The sequence below is a fragment of the Sarcophilus harrisii genome, chromosome 5 (assembly GCF_902635505.1).
Source record: "Sarcophilus harrisii chromosome 5, mSarHar1.11, whole genome shotgun sequence".
NCBI lineage: Eukaryota > Metazoa > Chordata > Mammalia > Dasyuromorphia > Dasyuridae > Sarcophilus > Sarcophilus harrisii.
In genome coordinates this window covers 241,400,892-241,416,779 of record NC_045430.1, presented here as the reverse complement: position 1 = coordinate 241,416,779, position 15,888 = coordinate 241,400,892, and the positions used below count along the sequence as shown (strand labels likewise).

The 15,888-nt window shown below is 35.2% G+C and overlaps 1 protein-coding gene across 1 annotated transcript in view; it reads right to left on the bottom strand.

Moving 5' to 3' along the window:
* The window catches only part of ZNF804B (zinc finger protein 804B), a 103,130-nt gene that overhangs the window by 72,056 nt on the left and 15,186 nt on the right, over positions 1-15,888 (bottom strand). Inside the window, exon 2 of the mRNA XM_031940244.1 lies at positions 3,790-3,933. Within this exon, the coding sequence (XP_031796104.1) occupies positions 3,790-3,933 (144 nt within the window). The remainder of the gene's footprint in view (positions 1-3,789; positions 3,934-15,888) is intronic.

Here is a 15,888-nt window from a genome sequence, read left to right as displayed (position 1 = left end):
GGGGAATTTTTTTTTTAAGAAACTGAACTTATGTAAAACTATCTATGTACAAGAATAAATTGTTCAGGGCATGAGCAAAAATAACAGATCTTATTATAATTTTTATAACTAGATTGGGTAATTTCTCAGGAATCATAAAGAAGAAACTAAAATTAACAAATCCAAATTGTTAGGGAATAGAAACATGTTCATAGACTCTGGGCCAAATATCAGTAGCAGATTCTTATTTCCACTGCTTTTAAATCATAGTATTTAGTACTACTAAATCTAGTTTAAGGCTAAGTAGATTTGATAACTAATATTGCGATTCATTCATTTCTTCATCAATAACTATGTATAAGTTTTTTGCAAAACAGTAAGCTAAGTAAAATAAAAACTTCACAACTTCTTTGAGCTTTCCAGACTATTTTATCTATGTTGCTGTTCAGTTGTGTTTCAGTTGTTTGACTCTTTTTGACCCTCATTGTGGAGAAGATACTAGTTTGTCATTTCCTTCTCCAGTTCATTTTACAGATGAGGAAACTGAGGTAAACAGGGTGAAGTGACTTGCTCAGTAAGCTAGTAAGTATCTGAGATTGGTTTTGAATGGAAGAAGATAAGTCTTCCTAACTCCAGACCTGACACTTTTTCCACTCAAGCACCTAAAATCCCTTTATTTGCAGTCAGGACTCCTGCTTTAGAATCCAAGCTCTGACACTTAGAAACCCTGTAACACTGAAAAAATCATTTCATCTCTTGAAATCTCCATTGCCATAACTACAAAATGGTGCCACTAATATTTGCACCATCTATCTCCATCCTACTGTAATATATCTTTTATAAATCTTAAAACACATTACAAAAGTAAGTTATTACTTTTGTTATCTGTCATTTCATTGCTGTTCCAGGTTGCTGTCTAAGAGAACATTTTGGTTGGGTTGATCTGATATTTAACAACTGGCTTTAAAAATCATCAAATAAAGTTCAACTGGTTCCCTATTTAAAGTAATAAAAATAAAGAACTTCATATCTTTCTCCCTTCTTGACTTCCTCATTCCTTCCTTCCTTTTTTCTTCCTCTATTCCTTCTATTTGCATTTCTTGTAGTTACAAATTATTCCCTATATTGCTTAGAGCATTCCAGTAATGAGATGGATTAGGCTTTCAAATGATAAGGTGCCCATTGCTGAAAGTTATTCAAGCAGAATTAAATGATGTACAGGAAATCCCTGTATCAGGTGAGAGTTTATCTCCTACAACCACAAGGATCATCTTTAATGTCAAAATTCCATTGATTGGTTTTCACCCAATTAGTACAAATAATAATTCAACTCATGTTATCAGCTTGAACTACATGAAAGTCAATAAAACTCAACAAATGTGAAAGTACAAGAGAAGCCAAATGTAAGAAGATATTTTTACTTTGCTTATTATAGTGCCTTGATCTCAGTAGCCAATCAATAAATATTTGTTGAATGAATAAAAACAAGAATCACAGTACCAGGTAGAGATATTTCCTTTATGAAATTCCATTCTAAACTTAGACAGAAGACCATTTGTGTTCTTATTTCTTCTAGGATGAAGCTTTCTTTCCTTTCACTCTAAGAGGCCATAGAGACACAAGACCAGAAAAATTATACAAATTGAGGCATCCCAAAGTAGAGTTAAGGAATATGGCTCCATCACTTCTGATTTGTTAGAGTCCTGTGTTTCACATGCCATTAAACGTGAGTTTCTGATGTGGAGCCGGGAAGCAGGTTAGAAGCAGAACCATTATCTGGCACCTGAGTATCAGTGGGCATTGTTCATCCTCTGCCAATGTTTTAAATGGAAATTCAAAGACAAGATAGTCCAGTCTGTTCATATCATTTTTTTTTTCATATTTCTCTCTGATCCAAACACTCAACCATACACCAACCCATGGCCATATGTGGCCATGACTGGAACAGTAGAAAATTATAATAAATAATAGCAGAAAGCATGACCTGAAACCAACCCACCCAGCTTATCCCTATTAGTGGAACTGAATTCCTTCTATAGATCACAGGTCACTGCCCCCTAGATTCAGTACATTGAAACAAGACTAAATCATCCCAAGCAGACCAGCATGGGGAGTACACAATCACATATTTTTTAGAATGGACCTGTTTGAATTCTGAGAGAGTCCTGACACAGAAATGAACTACTGGAGGGGGAAAACAAATCCTTTTGTGAGACAAATGGAGATTATAGGGATTAGCCTCATATGTGGAGAAGCTGAAAGCAAATGGCTTTTGTATTATGACAGACAGTTTTATATACTAATTGAATGGGGAGCTGAGACAGTTGTTTTTCTAATTTGAGATGAACCAGGCTTTGTACAGGGCAATGAGGGACTTCTGCCCATCTTGAGTACAGTAGTATAAGTGTTATACTTAAAATTGTGTGAGGTAGGTAGCATAATATTATTTTCTCAAATATGCTCCTCTCTTTTCTCCTCTGACACTTCCACACCTTTAATACAGCCCCTCATCATCTCATGTATCAATTACCACAAGAATCTGATAATAGGTTTGCCTGCCTCAAATCTCTCCCCATTCTAATTCTTCCTCTATTCACTGGGTAAAGTGATTTCCCTAAAACACAGATTTGATCATATCATTCTCTACCCAATAAACTCAATAAAATAAATATTGCCTCCAGGAGCAAATAAATGCTCCTGGAATGTCTGCTTGAACGTCAAAGACTTTCAAACCTAGTCCCCTCCTACCTTTCTAGACCTCTGACCCCACTCCCTCACAGCCCAGACAAATACATACTTTTCAATCCAGTGACAAAAGCCTCCTAACTATTCCATGAACAAGACTCTCAATCTCTCAGCTCTGGGCATCTCTCTGGCTGTTTCCCATGCTTTGAATGTTTTCTCTCCTCCATTCCAAGTACTGACTTTCCTAGTTTCCTTAAAGTCCTAACTAAAATCCCATTTTCCATAGGAAGCTTTCCCTAAACACTCTTAATTCTAGTGCTTTCCCTGTTTATCCCACTTATAGCTTGCTTTGTATACATTTGTTTGTATGTTATCTCCTCCAGTAGATTGTAAACACCTTGAGGTCAGGGACTAATTTTAACTATTTTGTTTCCTTTGGTTCAGGCACAGTGCCTGGCATATAGTAGGCACTTAATAAATATTTATTGAATTGTAGTGGCAGAAATGGGATATAAACTCATATTAAGCACAAGGGTTCCAAGGATTTTACTTCAAAATTGCTATTATATATATGTGTGTGTGTAAAATAATTTTATATTATATAATTTGCATTATATTATATAGGATTATATATATTACATACCATATATGCATTTATTATATGTAATATATATTTATAATAATTATGGAGAGGTTACATAGAAACCATTTTTATTTTTGGAAGTTCTAGCTTTTGCTTTAAGCAATTAGCATATTTAATAATTTGATAATAACATTTGATTTTTCTTATATTTTATATTTCATGTTTTCTTATATTTTATAGCCATTATGTGGCTATGAACCCAGGTTATAAAGCTTCACAAGATTTAAAGAAGAGTTCTAAAATATAATCCTACTTCCCTTAAACTTTTAAACTTCTTTAATAGGGTCTGTTGAGTTCTTATGCACACATCACACCTTATAGCAAAAGCACCTATTTGAAGACATTTGACATGCAATTAGAAAAATCAAACCCAAAGACAGTATTTTCTTCACAGATTTTCAAGTAATTAAAAAGTTAGGCGGCTTTTTTGGTGGCCTGACCTGGTTAGTAAAACATGACAGTTATACTCCATTTCAATTTACCTGCTTGTGGGCATGGTCGTAAGAATTAATGTGATTATCAAACTCCTGGTGTTTGTGGTATTGCTTGTCACACAACTCACAGTAGAAGTTGGCTTTGACATCTTCCAGAGCTTTGGCCGTGGTCTTCTCCTTTTCTGCATCATCCTGCAAAGACAGAGGTTCTGCTTAGAGTTCTCGATAGAGTTTTATACAAGCCCCATCTCAGATGAATTAGCTGAAGGGTAACAGCTGTAATAAGGATTTGTACAGTGGTGAGAAGCAATGGATCCTGAGAATCACCTTCTGGAGTTCACTTTTCTGGAAATCCAGGACAATGGGTCAGATCGCATCATCACCTTAATCAGCTATCTCACACCACTTGGTCCCACTGCTTCTGTGTGCCCCCTTCTCTTCTCTGGCATGACTCTACCCTCACGAAGGGTCCCATTCCTCACACGTGGAATAAGCTAAAGTCTCCATCCATCCCACTCCATCTCCCACTTAGCAATCAAATCGATAATCCTAAAACACAAATCTAAACATATTACCTTCTTATTAAACAAAATCCAGTGTCTCCCTACCTTCTCCAGGATCAAATATAAAGTTCTTTATAAAGTTTGAAATTTTTCCATAATTTGGTTCCCTCCTAGCTTTTCAATCTCCTTACACTTTACTTGCCTATGATCCAGTCAGTAACACTGACTCACTTGCTCTTCCTCTCCCAGGATATTTTTTCTTCTGTCACCGTGCATATTCATTGGCTATCCATCATTCCTGGAACTTTCTCCCTTGTCATGTCTGCCTCCTGGCTTTCTTAAGTCTCAGATAAGTTCTACCTTCTGCAAGATGTCTTTTTACTTTTTTTTTTTAATCTAAGTATCTTTTCTCTGAGATTATCTCCAAAACATAATTTGTTGTTGAGTTGTTTTTCAGTTGTGCCCAATTACTCATGATTCCATTTGAGGTTTTCCTTGCACAGATCCTGGCCATTTACTTCTCCAGCTCATTTTTCAGATGAGGAAACTGAGACAGAGAGGACTAAACTTACCCAGGATCACAAAGCTAGTTAGTGTCTGAAGCCAGATTTGAACATAGGAAAGTGGATCTCCAGATCTGGCCACTCTATGCACTATGGCACTACCTGGCTGCCCACTTTATCCTGTATCGGTCTTAATTATTTAAAGGTAGTCTTCTTTGTGAGACTGTGAGCTTCTTGGGAGCAGGGATTGGGTGTTTGCCTTTGTATTCCCAATGACAGTATATGATAGGTAAAAACACTTAATGATGCTTCTATACTTGACTTGTACTTTCCAGGATATATATGCTTTGATCAGTCTTTACCTGATTTACCACCCTCACCCCTATATTTTAACAAGTTAATTCAATATAGAAAACTGTAATATAAAGAACCTCTCTCTATTAATACAGATCAGAGGTGCTAGGACAAATAGAAAATATTGACCAGGCTTATATAGTCAGTATTTAATAAAGGTAACTCTTGAATCCAGGTCTTAGGTTCAAGGCTAATTTTATTTATTTTATTTTATTTATTTATTTTTGCTGAGGCAATTGGGGTTAAGTAACTTGCCCAGGGTCACATAGCTAGCTCAAGGCTAATTTTTGATGTTTTATACCATACTGACTTTTTGGAATATAGATTCTAATAGACTATCTATATTTATTAAGTACCTACTTTGTTCCAGACAGTGTGTTAGGGACTGGAAATAAAAAAAAAGGGGGGGGGGTCGAGGAATTGTTCCTGCCCCCAAAGAGCATACATTCTATTGGGAGACAAATATTTTCATGTAGAAGAATATTAGAACTATATACAAGATACAAGGATTTGATGTTATATGATAAGGATTAAGACAGCCCTGATACAAAAGGTAGAACTAAGGATTTTAAGAAAAACAAAGGGAAAAAAAGTGTATTCTGGCCTTACAAGATAACCAGGGCAAGGAAACATCCATTAATCTGTCCAGGTCCATATCTGTTTAACTTTCTATCTACCCATCTATTTAATGTTTCTATCTAATCTGTCTATCCATCCATTTATTTATCTGCTTTAATTTGTATCTATGATTTTATCAACATAAAAAACTCTCTGTGTTGAGAATCATTTCTCCCATGAATATTGCCAATTCATCTAAAACTTAGACTCACAGAGAATGCTCTCAGCCACTGAGAGATCACTGTAAACCTGACATGTGATCACATTGTTCTGCCTCAGTTTTCTGAATTGTTCTGCCTCGATCTTCCTGATGGCAACCCCCCTTCCTGACCATTAGAACTGATATAATTAGGGCTGGGAACCCTGAACATTAACGTTCCATGGAGCCATAAAATGCAGATGGTTAATGTCAGATCTGAGGGTATATCTTCTGTCTCAGACTCAGTGGTTCCTAGTCTCCCAACTTATCAGAACTTATGAACCTTCCTTTCCCCCAACCTGTCAGAACTGAATTTATGGTCTGTTCCTGGAAGTTCCCGCTCACCAGTGCTCAACCCCTGTCTGTCTTTGTTCTCCTGATCGCTGGAGCCCTATAAGAATCTCTGGAATTCTTCACTTCCTGCTGAATACTTTGAAACAAGAGACCAATTTAGCCACTGGGGGTAACATGGATCCTGTTTTGCCTCCGATCCAATATCTCCCTCTAAATAAAATATTAAAAACTCTCTAATCTCTATCTTGCCTCAGTTTCTCTGGCATTGTAACATGACCAGTATATATTTGGTGAATCAAGTCTTTCTCATCCCTAGGGTACCCATCTTAGAAAAATTAAAAGAATATTTCTTCTGTGGACAAATTCCTACTCTGATATTCAATCGTTGATAGACTTTGATAGACTTTTATCACCTCCAAGGTGATAAAAACAAAGAGAGAGAATTTCATATTCCCAAATAAAATCTAAGTCTCTGACCTTTTCCTTACCAGTAGAATAAGGCAAGGGTGACCACTATCATTGTTAATTCTTTTGATGTATGGGTTGGACAAAATGTTCCTTTTAGTTCTCTCATAAATATATGATTTTATCATTTTATTTTTGCCTCTACATGATTAATATCTAGTATGGTGCTTTGATCATGATGTGGGTATGATAATTTTTGGCTGTATCATTTATTTGAAAAATATAAAACAAAGTGATAAAATAATGCTTTACAAATATGAGATTTTTACATGTATTCCTCTGATATTTTAATAACCTATGAGTTGTTTTCAATCTACTCTTTTTAGATAATTCTTCTCACTAATTGCTAAAAAAGCAATTTTAGTAGCTTATATTAATATAAGTAAATCATTTAAAATTAAAATTTCTTGTTAACCATTCTCAATGACTCATAAAATGGTTGAAAAATGGATTATTCAATTAGTTTGATAGTTTTCTTAATAAAATTAATTTTAAATGATTTGTTAATAGTGATTCTTTTTCATTATTGCAATTTTGTGTGAATTCTCTAGTCATTATATTTTGCAATTAATGTTTGGGAGAGTAGGGTTAGAGAAAAAGTATGTTTTTCTATGCAGGGGTTTTGATATTTATACAATCATACATTCGGAAAGAGAAAGAATCTTAGAAGACATCTAGTACAATCCTATCAATTAATGGGTAAAGAAATTGAGACCAGTATCAATGGAGTTAAGATTTAGTCTTTTGTCCCACAGTCTCACAGAAACAAAAAACTGTTACCAGAAATTCATGTTAATTGAGTAAACAGAACTTTGACTGAATTATTCACATTTTCTTCAAAGTATCAAGTCACATAAACAAAGAAAGAATTTCTGACAGTCTTGATACTGCTCCAAGTATCAGGTTTTAGTTTGGGGTTGTTCCATCTACTCATTTCATTGAATGACCTCCAGAAGCCCCTTTGCAATGCTGTTTTTCAGCCTCTTCAGTATGTAACAGGATAAATACGATTCAACCTTTCTCTTTACACAGAGAAAAAGAGGAATAATCACATTGTTCTAAACAATTATGAAATCTATAAAATCCTGAGTCCCTTGGAGCCTTCAGAGATAGAAGGTGGAGTTATCATTTCCAGTGATACTGAATATGTGCTTAGATTATGAAACTGAAGTAACTGGAAATCAATTTCTGTACTTCATATTTCTTTGATAGTAATACCAGCTCAGAGCTTTGAGGATTGAATTCATATTTCTTACATAAAAGCCCAAATTTGACCTTTTACTCTTATATTCAAGGGACTACTTCAAGAATTGGAGCATAATCTAATTTAGTCTATTATCTTGGCTCTCCAATAAAACTGCTTGATCTTATACACACAGAGGTGGGGGAGGAGAGAGAGAGAGAGAGAGAGAGAGAGAGAGAGAGAGAGAGAGAGAGAGAGAGAGAGAGAGAGAGAGAGAGAGAGAGAGAAATTTAGAATTAGAACCAATTTCTCTTCTGCAACATTTTACTCTGGGAAGGGACTAGCTCAAGAAGACTAAGGAAGTCTACCCAGGGAGCTCAGTGCAACAATGAACAGAGGGGAGGGGTCAAAGATTTTGGAGGAAACTAAGAGAAAAACAATGGAAACTGGGAAAAGGTTCTAAAGATCAAGCAAAAAAAAAGTACAATTCTAGCTCATCAGAAGATAAATTGAGAAACAAACTCATTAATCTAGAAGGAAAAAAGGAGAAAAATGAACCCAAATATCCTGATCAAATAAATAATTCTAAGTAATCTAAGGCTTGTAGGACAGCAGCAGCAAGTAACTCCAGAAGAAAGAAGGAAGGAAGGAAGGAGAATAAGAGGAAGGAAAGGAGAATAAAAGGAGGAAGGGAGGGAGAATAAAAGAACAAAGAAAGGAATCAAAAGAAGATATAAGGAATCAAATAAATTGGAAATTACAGCTCTCAACCAATGCATTATTTAAAAAAATAAAGACCACAGAAGGCAGAACTTTGAATTTATGACATTCTCACCAAGGGTATGGTAGTTTTAAAATTGGAAATAATATTTGGAACATAAAACTACAGACCCTGAAGAAAATTTGTCATAAAAGAAGCAAAATGCAACAATGTTCAAAGAATTTAAGAAACATTGTCATGATTTTCATGTGTTTTGAAATAAAAATATTATATTCATAACTAAGTAATAGTGCATTTCTAATAAGATATGTCTAAGTTGGTGAGGGGGAAGATGAAAAGAACTAGGTTAAAATCTACAACTAATTACCTTTGTGACCTAAAGCAATAGGATACTGGAGCTGGGTCAGAAAACACATTGTTAAATTTTTAGCATAAGTGTTTATACCATAGAAATTGGCAAGCACTACAAATCTGGGCTGATTTATTGCTTTATTGAGTTCTTAGACTTAAGAAACTTCTTAGACTTATGAAAATGTTAATAATTCAAATTAAATTTTAAATTGTTTGAACTCCCCCCCCCCAGAAAGTCACTTGTTAAACATTTACTGTCCCACCCCTACTGCAGTCTCAATATCACTGTCTCTGTCGATTGGAAGGGGTGAACTGCATGATTGCTAAGCTCCTTCTACTTCTGACTCTGATATGATGGTGCCCAAGTTACCTTGACTATAGTTGCCATCCATCATCCAAGGTAGAAGGTGAACCTCTGTTCAGATGAGCAGCTTTCCCCTCAAACCAACAGATTCATAAAACTTTAGATCCAGAAGGGATTTTAAAAAACATCTGACCAATCCTCTTATTTTATAGATGAGGAACATCAGAACTTGAGATCTAAAGGGTTTTGGCCATTAGAATACAGCTAGTAAATAATAGGGTCAAGGTTAGACTTCAGATTTCTCCCAGTTTAGCATTCTTTCTCTAACCACACATTCCCTTCTTTGCTTGTGCTTTGAATTGAGGACACAGAACTGGAAACTACTCACTAATTTTCTAACTTATTCCAGGTCTACCTTTTGCCCCTTTGACTAGACTTTCTGGCCTTGAAAGGGACAAATCCTTTGTCCTGGCAATAATGATTCCCTAAACAGTAGGGGAAATCATGATACCTAAATCTGAACCTACATACATACAATACAATTATATATATATATATATATATATATATATATTGTACATACACACATAATGAATAGGTGAAGATTTCTGTGGATAGCAGGATTTAGTGGCAGTTTATTTTTCCTTCTGAGACTGAAAGTGTGATCGCTGACTTTTCGGCAAGTGTCCAGGGCTTTGGTTTTTTAACCCCCTGCCCATGAACTGACAATTAAATGCTTAACATTTGCTTATGTAACCACATAAATCAGAGGTACTCTCTAATTGGTGGAGAGTGAACATAGGAGATTATTTTTGAGAAATATACATTGCTCTGAAACCGCTGTTCATCAGCATTCTCTCCTACCAACATCATCTTCCTCAGCATAAATTAATATGCAGCTCCTCCACCAGAAAGACACTTTAGAAAAGGCGTGAGGCAGTTCCCAGGTGTACTTTAAGATAATCACAGAAGCAGCTATTGCTTTATTGCTTAATTATGCTTGTCTGCCATGGTGGATGTGGGGTGGGGAGAAAGATATAATTTCCTGCTTGCTTATCGATCAAATACAGATGCTGCATCATACAAGTTTATCAAGTCAAGGATTGCTTCCCGAAGTTGTTTAACAGGCAATGTAACAATAACTTGTAGATAGGCAAATGAACTTCCATGTCCATGGCACTAGGACCATCTCCTTTGAGCTGCAAAGAATAACTGAGATTTCTGTTAAAAGCTGTTAGATTCACTCCATTGGAGCTGCTCTTAGAAGGTTTGAATTACACACTTTGTAGTGAAAGAGCAGAAATGCTTTGAGCTGGTTTACAATTTTACTTTTTAATCAGGATAGAGACTTCACCTATCAGAGGACAGTTTCTATTCTCTTTCATTAGTAGCAAGGGGGTAAAGAACGTCTCAGGCTTGGGAAAATGTGCTCCATAATAAATTGATTACTCTTAGGAGCTGGAATACAGGAAGGCTAAAGGAAAAGCCTGAGCCTGTAGGTAGTGGATGGAATGAAGTGAAGACTCTCAGCAACAGAGGAATAACTAGGGTGGGACAATCAGAACTTTGATTATGGCAGATAATTTCAAGTTCATTGATAGCATCCCTCCAGTAACATTTCCTATCTTGCCCACTCTTTAGTCATGGCAAGAGCTTCAACAAGTGTCTCAGGACTCCTTTCCTTGCCCTCCATAGCAGTTTCATCCCAGAAATACGTCTTACTACTTCCACTTCAATAATCCACAAATATTTATTTACTGATTACTATGTACAAGTTACTGTGTTAGGAATTATCTACTACTTGCCCTTGGCAAAGAAAATATTGGTTATGGAACTATTCAGCCTCTCTCCTTTTACTTCCTCTCTGGCCTTAAGAAACAAATTGCTGTTCAAAATTATGCACCCGATATATTGGGCTGGTGAAGAGATGCTATCCTCAGTGCTTTGGCCAATAAGAAATTCAAGGTAAATGTCTGTGCAAAAAAAGGGAGCTTATAGAATATGCTACTGTGTGGGAGTGAGAGATGTGAAACCAAAATGGGTTTTCTTCCGGAAACCTGCAATACTGTCTCATTTATAAAGATGGCAATTACCACCCCATCAATTCAGCCTACAGATCTGTATAATGGTAATGAATATAGACATGTTACATTCATCTAAATTGAATACATTTAAATGAATACATCCATTGTGCATTAGACAGGAAGTGCTTTCATTTAGCTGTTACTCCTGCTGTAACTGCTTATTGTGAAAATGCAATTAATAGTACCTGACATTTCATTTTCTAATATAAGGGAAATCAATGAAAAATGTCATGCAGCTAAGTTTTCAAGAAACTTACTGATGACACTTACTCAATTAGGAGCCATTTATTATATCCAACATTTGTAAGAGTTATCTAATAGAGCAGGTGGCCATTAGGGAAGCTGACCTACACATTGTTCAATTTTTGTCGGAAAAAAGTGACTGAAAATATATTCTCCATTTATGTGTATGTGTATTTTCTTATATTTCTATAGAGTTATATTTCCAGTGTCAAACACGCAAAGCATGAGTTGTAGATCCCTATGGTGACGGATGAGTTAAAATAGTTAAAAGCCAATGATTTTACTTTTAGAGAAGGGCAAGACAGATAAAGGCCAAACAAGGGCAGGCATTCCCTCTTTTCTCCTGAATGCTGGTTATCAGACCTGAGAATAAAGACACTATATTTGGTCTGCTTGTTCTATAACAAGGGATGTTTAAAAAGTTATTGTGCTCACAAAGGCACCCCATTATTTCTAATTGGCTGTTCCAGGCTTCTATCAATTGAAATTCTAATAGGTAATTTACTTTCAGACTTAGAGAAAACTAGCAATTGTAGAAGAAATGTGTTCTATGCAAGTGCTATGGTTCAGATCTTGAAATATTAACTTCATGCTGAGAAAATGGATCCAAATAGGGTAAGCCTATTTAAAGTAGGAGCTTTATTTGTTCAGAAAGACATTCCTAGGGGCAAAAATGAAAACTATCAATTCCATGATCTCCATTTCAAGGTCTTGACCCCATTTTGATGTTACCTAATGAAAACATGTATTACCTATCCTTCATCCATAAGCTATTCACATTGCTAGTAGGTCCTTTAAAAGCCTGTTACTATAATAGGAGGACCTCGTAGAAAGCATGTCGGTCTTGAAGATTTATAAGTATCTCTTATGGAGGAAAAAAAGGTGGAGACATGTCAGACCAACTGTTTTAGTAGTGGAAAAAGAGACAAGACCCAGTCCACAAGACTGCTGTAAAGAGAAAAATCCAAAATAATCCCCATGGATGGCTGCTTCAAATCTATAAGGGAAATATGTTTCTATAGCTATTGCAACAGTTTATATCAACACCTAAAAATCCGTCCAATCTACTCATTAAGTAAGGTATGTTTTTGTTTTTTCTATCTTCCCACACACTAGCTATAAGCTATATATACTTAATACCCAAGTTGAGAGCAATTAGAGAGAAATTATTGGGACATTAGAGAATAATGCTAGGGGAAATGCTAGAGAACATATAAGCTATTCCCCTGTTCCCATGCTACAACTGAGAATACTGGAGTTAAGAGAAAATCAATTACACATCAAAATCCACTACAGTCATGTAGGCTTTGATATCAGTAATTATTCATAAGTACATCCAACTTGAAACTGTAGTTCATCTCTTTAAAATTAAAATTTAAAAATTCCATTCATAATGCAGCAATATAAAGATTTAGAAAAAAATAGATCATCCTTAAATTTCTAAAACCCAGCTTATCATCTTGTCCAGCTCTAAATAACTGAGCTCTCTTTAACTTGTATTGCAGATGGAATTAATTCCTCAACTATAGTTGATTTTTTTTCCTGAGGAATTTGGGTTAAATGACTTGCCTAGAAAGTGTTGTGTCTGAGGCCAGATTTGAACTCAAATCCTCCTGATCCTGAGGTCACTCTTTCCACTGTGCCATCTAACTGCCCTATAGTTTAATGCTTTTCAAAGCATTATTCTGAGAAGAGGTCCTGGAACCTCCATCAGACAACACAAGGGACTGAGGTTAAGAAACCCTACTCAGTCATATTTATGGAAACATAGTACATATTCAGAGAAATATAATTAGCTAAAGGTTACATAAATACAAAACCTTAATGTGCTTTTTATTTGATGACTATGAAAAACATTTGAATTATTATTTATTATTATTGCTTACTAATTTTGAAGTAGAAGTCTTAAGAACTGTCCTCTACTAAAATGTCTTCCATGCTTATGCTAAAATCAAAAAGAATTCCTCAAAAACTTCAATTTAAGCTCTTTCTTTAATTATCTTTCTTCAATATGATTTTTATTACACAAAGAGAATGATGCTCAACATAGACATTTTCTGTTCTCAAGTAGGATGTTCAGGACAGAAAATGTCAGAGAGAGATCCCCTATAGATGGTGAGGTTCCCCATATGCTCCTTTTAATATTGTGCTGCTTGCATCAAGCCCAAGAACATTACAGAGTTTTTTATTACTCCAAAAGTCCAGTCTAACTTTATCTGTATGAGAAAAGCCAGACAAGTCCTCCTTTTCATAGATAACTTACAAAACTAGTCCATTTGTGCATGTCAACACTAGGCATGGACAGTGAATTGGAATGAATAAAAAACAAGATGGATTGCCTTTGGGAAGGGATTATGCTGCTTATAATTTTAAGAAATAGCATATTGACAATGAAGGGGATTAGACCTATCATTTTATTGATATAAGCAATTCAATGTTGCAGAAATTCTCTCTACCCATATGAGTTGTCAGCTTCTCTATAACTTATACAAAGAGTTGAATAGCCTGCCAAGAAAGTTAGGGGTCTTGTTCAAGATCATATATCCACATTTTTCAGGTCTTCCTGGCTTCAAGACCAACCCATAAAAATGCCAAATTCCCTAAAAATAAAAAGCTAATCTTAATTACATTTGCAATTTTCCAATGATCATAAAGCTACAAATCATGGAATTCCATTGTTTCTGAAGAATTGAAATTGTGGATGAGAAGTTGTGAAGGACTGGAAGGATAATAATAAGGTACATGATGAACATAACTAGGATGCATCATATTTCTAATGAAAAAGTTTCTTGTTAGCTTAAAGGTATTTGATCACAAATATAAATTGAGTGGAAAAAGCAAAAAGAATTCATATAGAAAAAATGATAGACAAAAGACAGATCTCAACTGTATTTTTCAGTATCCCAGAGAAGTGGAGGATGGCCCTCAGGATGGTTGGTGGATCCCCAGTGGAGGATCTCTATAAGGATGTGGACAAGAGTCTTACAGAAAGAAAAGATATGGATGAGTGACCATCTATATCACTGGGGAGGGGACTGAAGTCATGGAAATATCACATCATTGACTCTTATTGAAATTATAATCAATCAAATCCTTCAAACTTCATTAGATGAAGAGCCATTTACTTAAATTTCTCTTCTATCCTATGCTTGTATAGTTTTAAGAACCAAAATCATTTTTAAAGTGTATCTTTTTATACATGACCCAACATTTCAACCAATTCTGATTTTAGCTATATAAATCTATTAACTATTCTTCCTTGCTTCAAACCACAAATTTAATGATCATTTTTCATTTAAGTCATTGTTTTGTTTGTTTTGGAGAGGAAATTGATATTGTAGTTTTCTAACTAATCCAGGAAGGAATGGAAGTCACCACTCATAAGCCAACCTAATTATTGATCATCATGGGAACTGCTCTATTTTGGACCTAGGCTGCTTTGTATCTGTAAGGTATATTGATGATCCTTTTCCCTAGGATCACCCAAAGTGGTGCCAGATTTAGTGCAGATACCTGCCTGGCTTTAATCCACTGCAGCTCAGAATTCTTGAGCTCTAATGATTCACCTTCATCAGCATCACTGATTATATCTGTATATCAGAATACTTTGATAAAACTTTCAAGGAGGATAAAACCATGAGAAGAGTCTTATAAACTTCTATCATTATTACTACTACTATTAGAAATAATTAATATTTATATCATAGCACTTTAATGGAAACAAAGCACTTTTATGTATATCAATTAAGTTTCACAACAACCACATAATGTAAGTTTTATAAATACCTTATGCTCATTTTACAGATGAGTGAACGGTGCTTGTTATGCAGCCAATAAGTTTCAAAATCAGGATCTCAATTTACATTTCCCTGATTCTGTTTTTAACATCTTCTCACTATCCTTCAGAAACCCACCTCACAGTTGATGGTGATTCATTAACCATTATTCTTTTTATAATAACTTTTCAACTGTCTGTTATTTCATATAAATTTCTGAACTTATTACATAAGGATATGATGAAAGATTTTATCTAATGCCTTGCTAAAATCCATATAGGCATTCCCCTGGTGGCAATCTAAGAATCTCATCTAAAAGAGAAAATAAGGTTAGTTAATCAATCAATTGATAACCATTTATTAAATTCCTCTTATGTTACGGGGACTGTGCTAAGTGCTAGAATAGGTTTGATCAGACTTAATTGTTGCTTAATGAATCCAATCTCTCTCTCAGTGATTAAGATAACTAGACTAATACAGGCTAATTTATCTCCACTTCAGCCAGTCTTCATGCAGTATCTTTAGTTCCTCTGGATCTGTCCCAAAGTA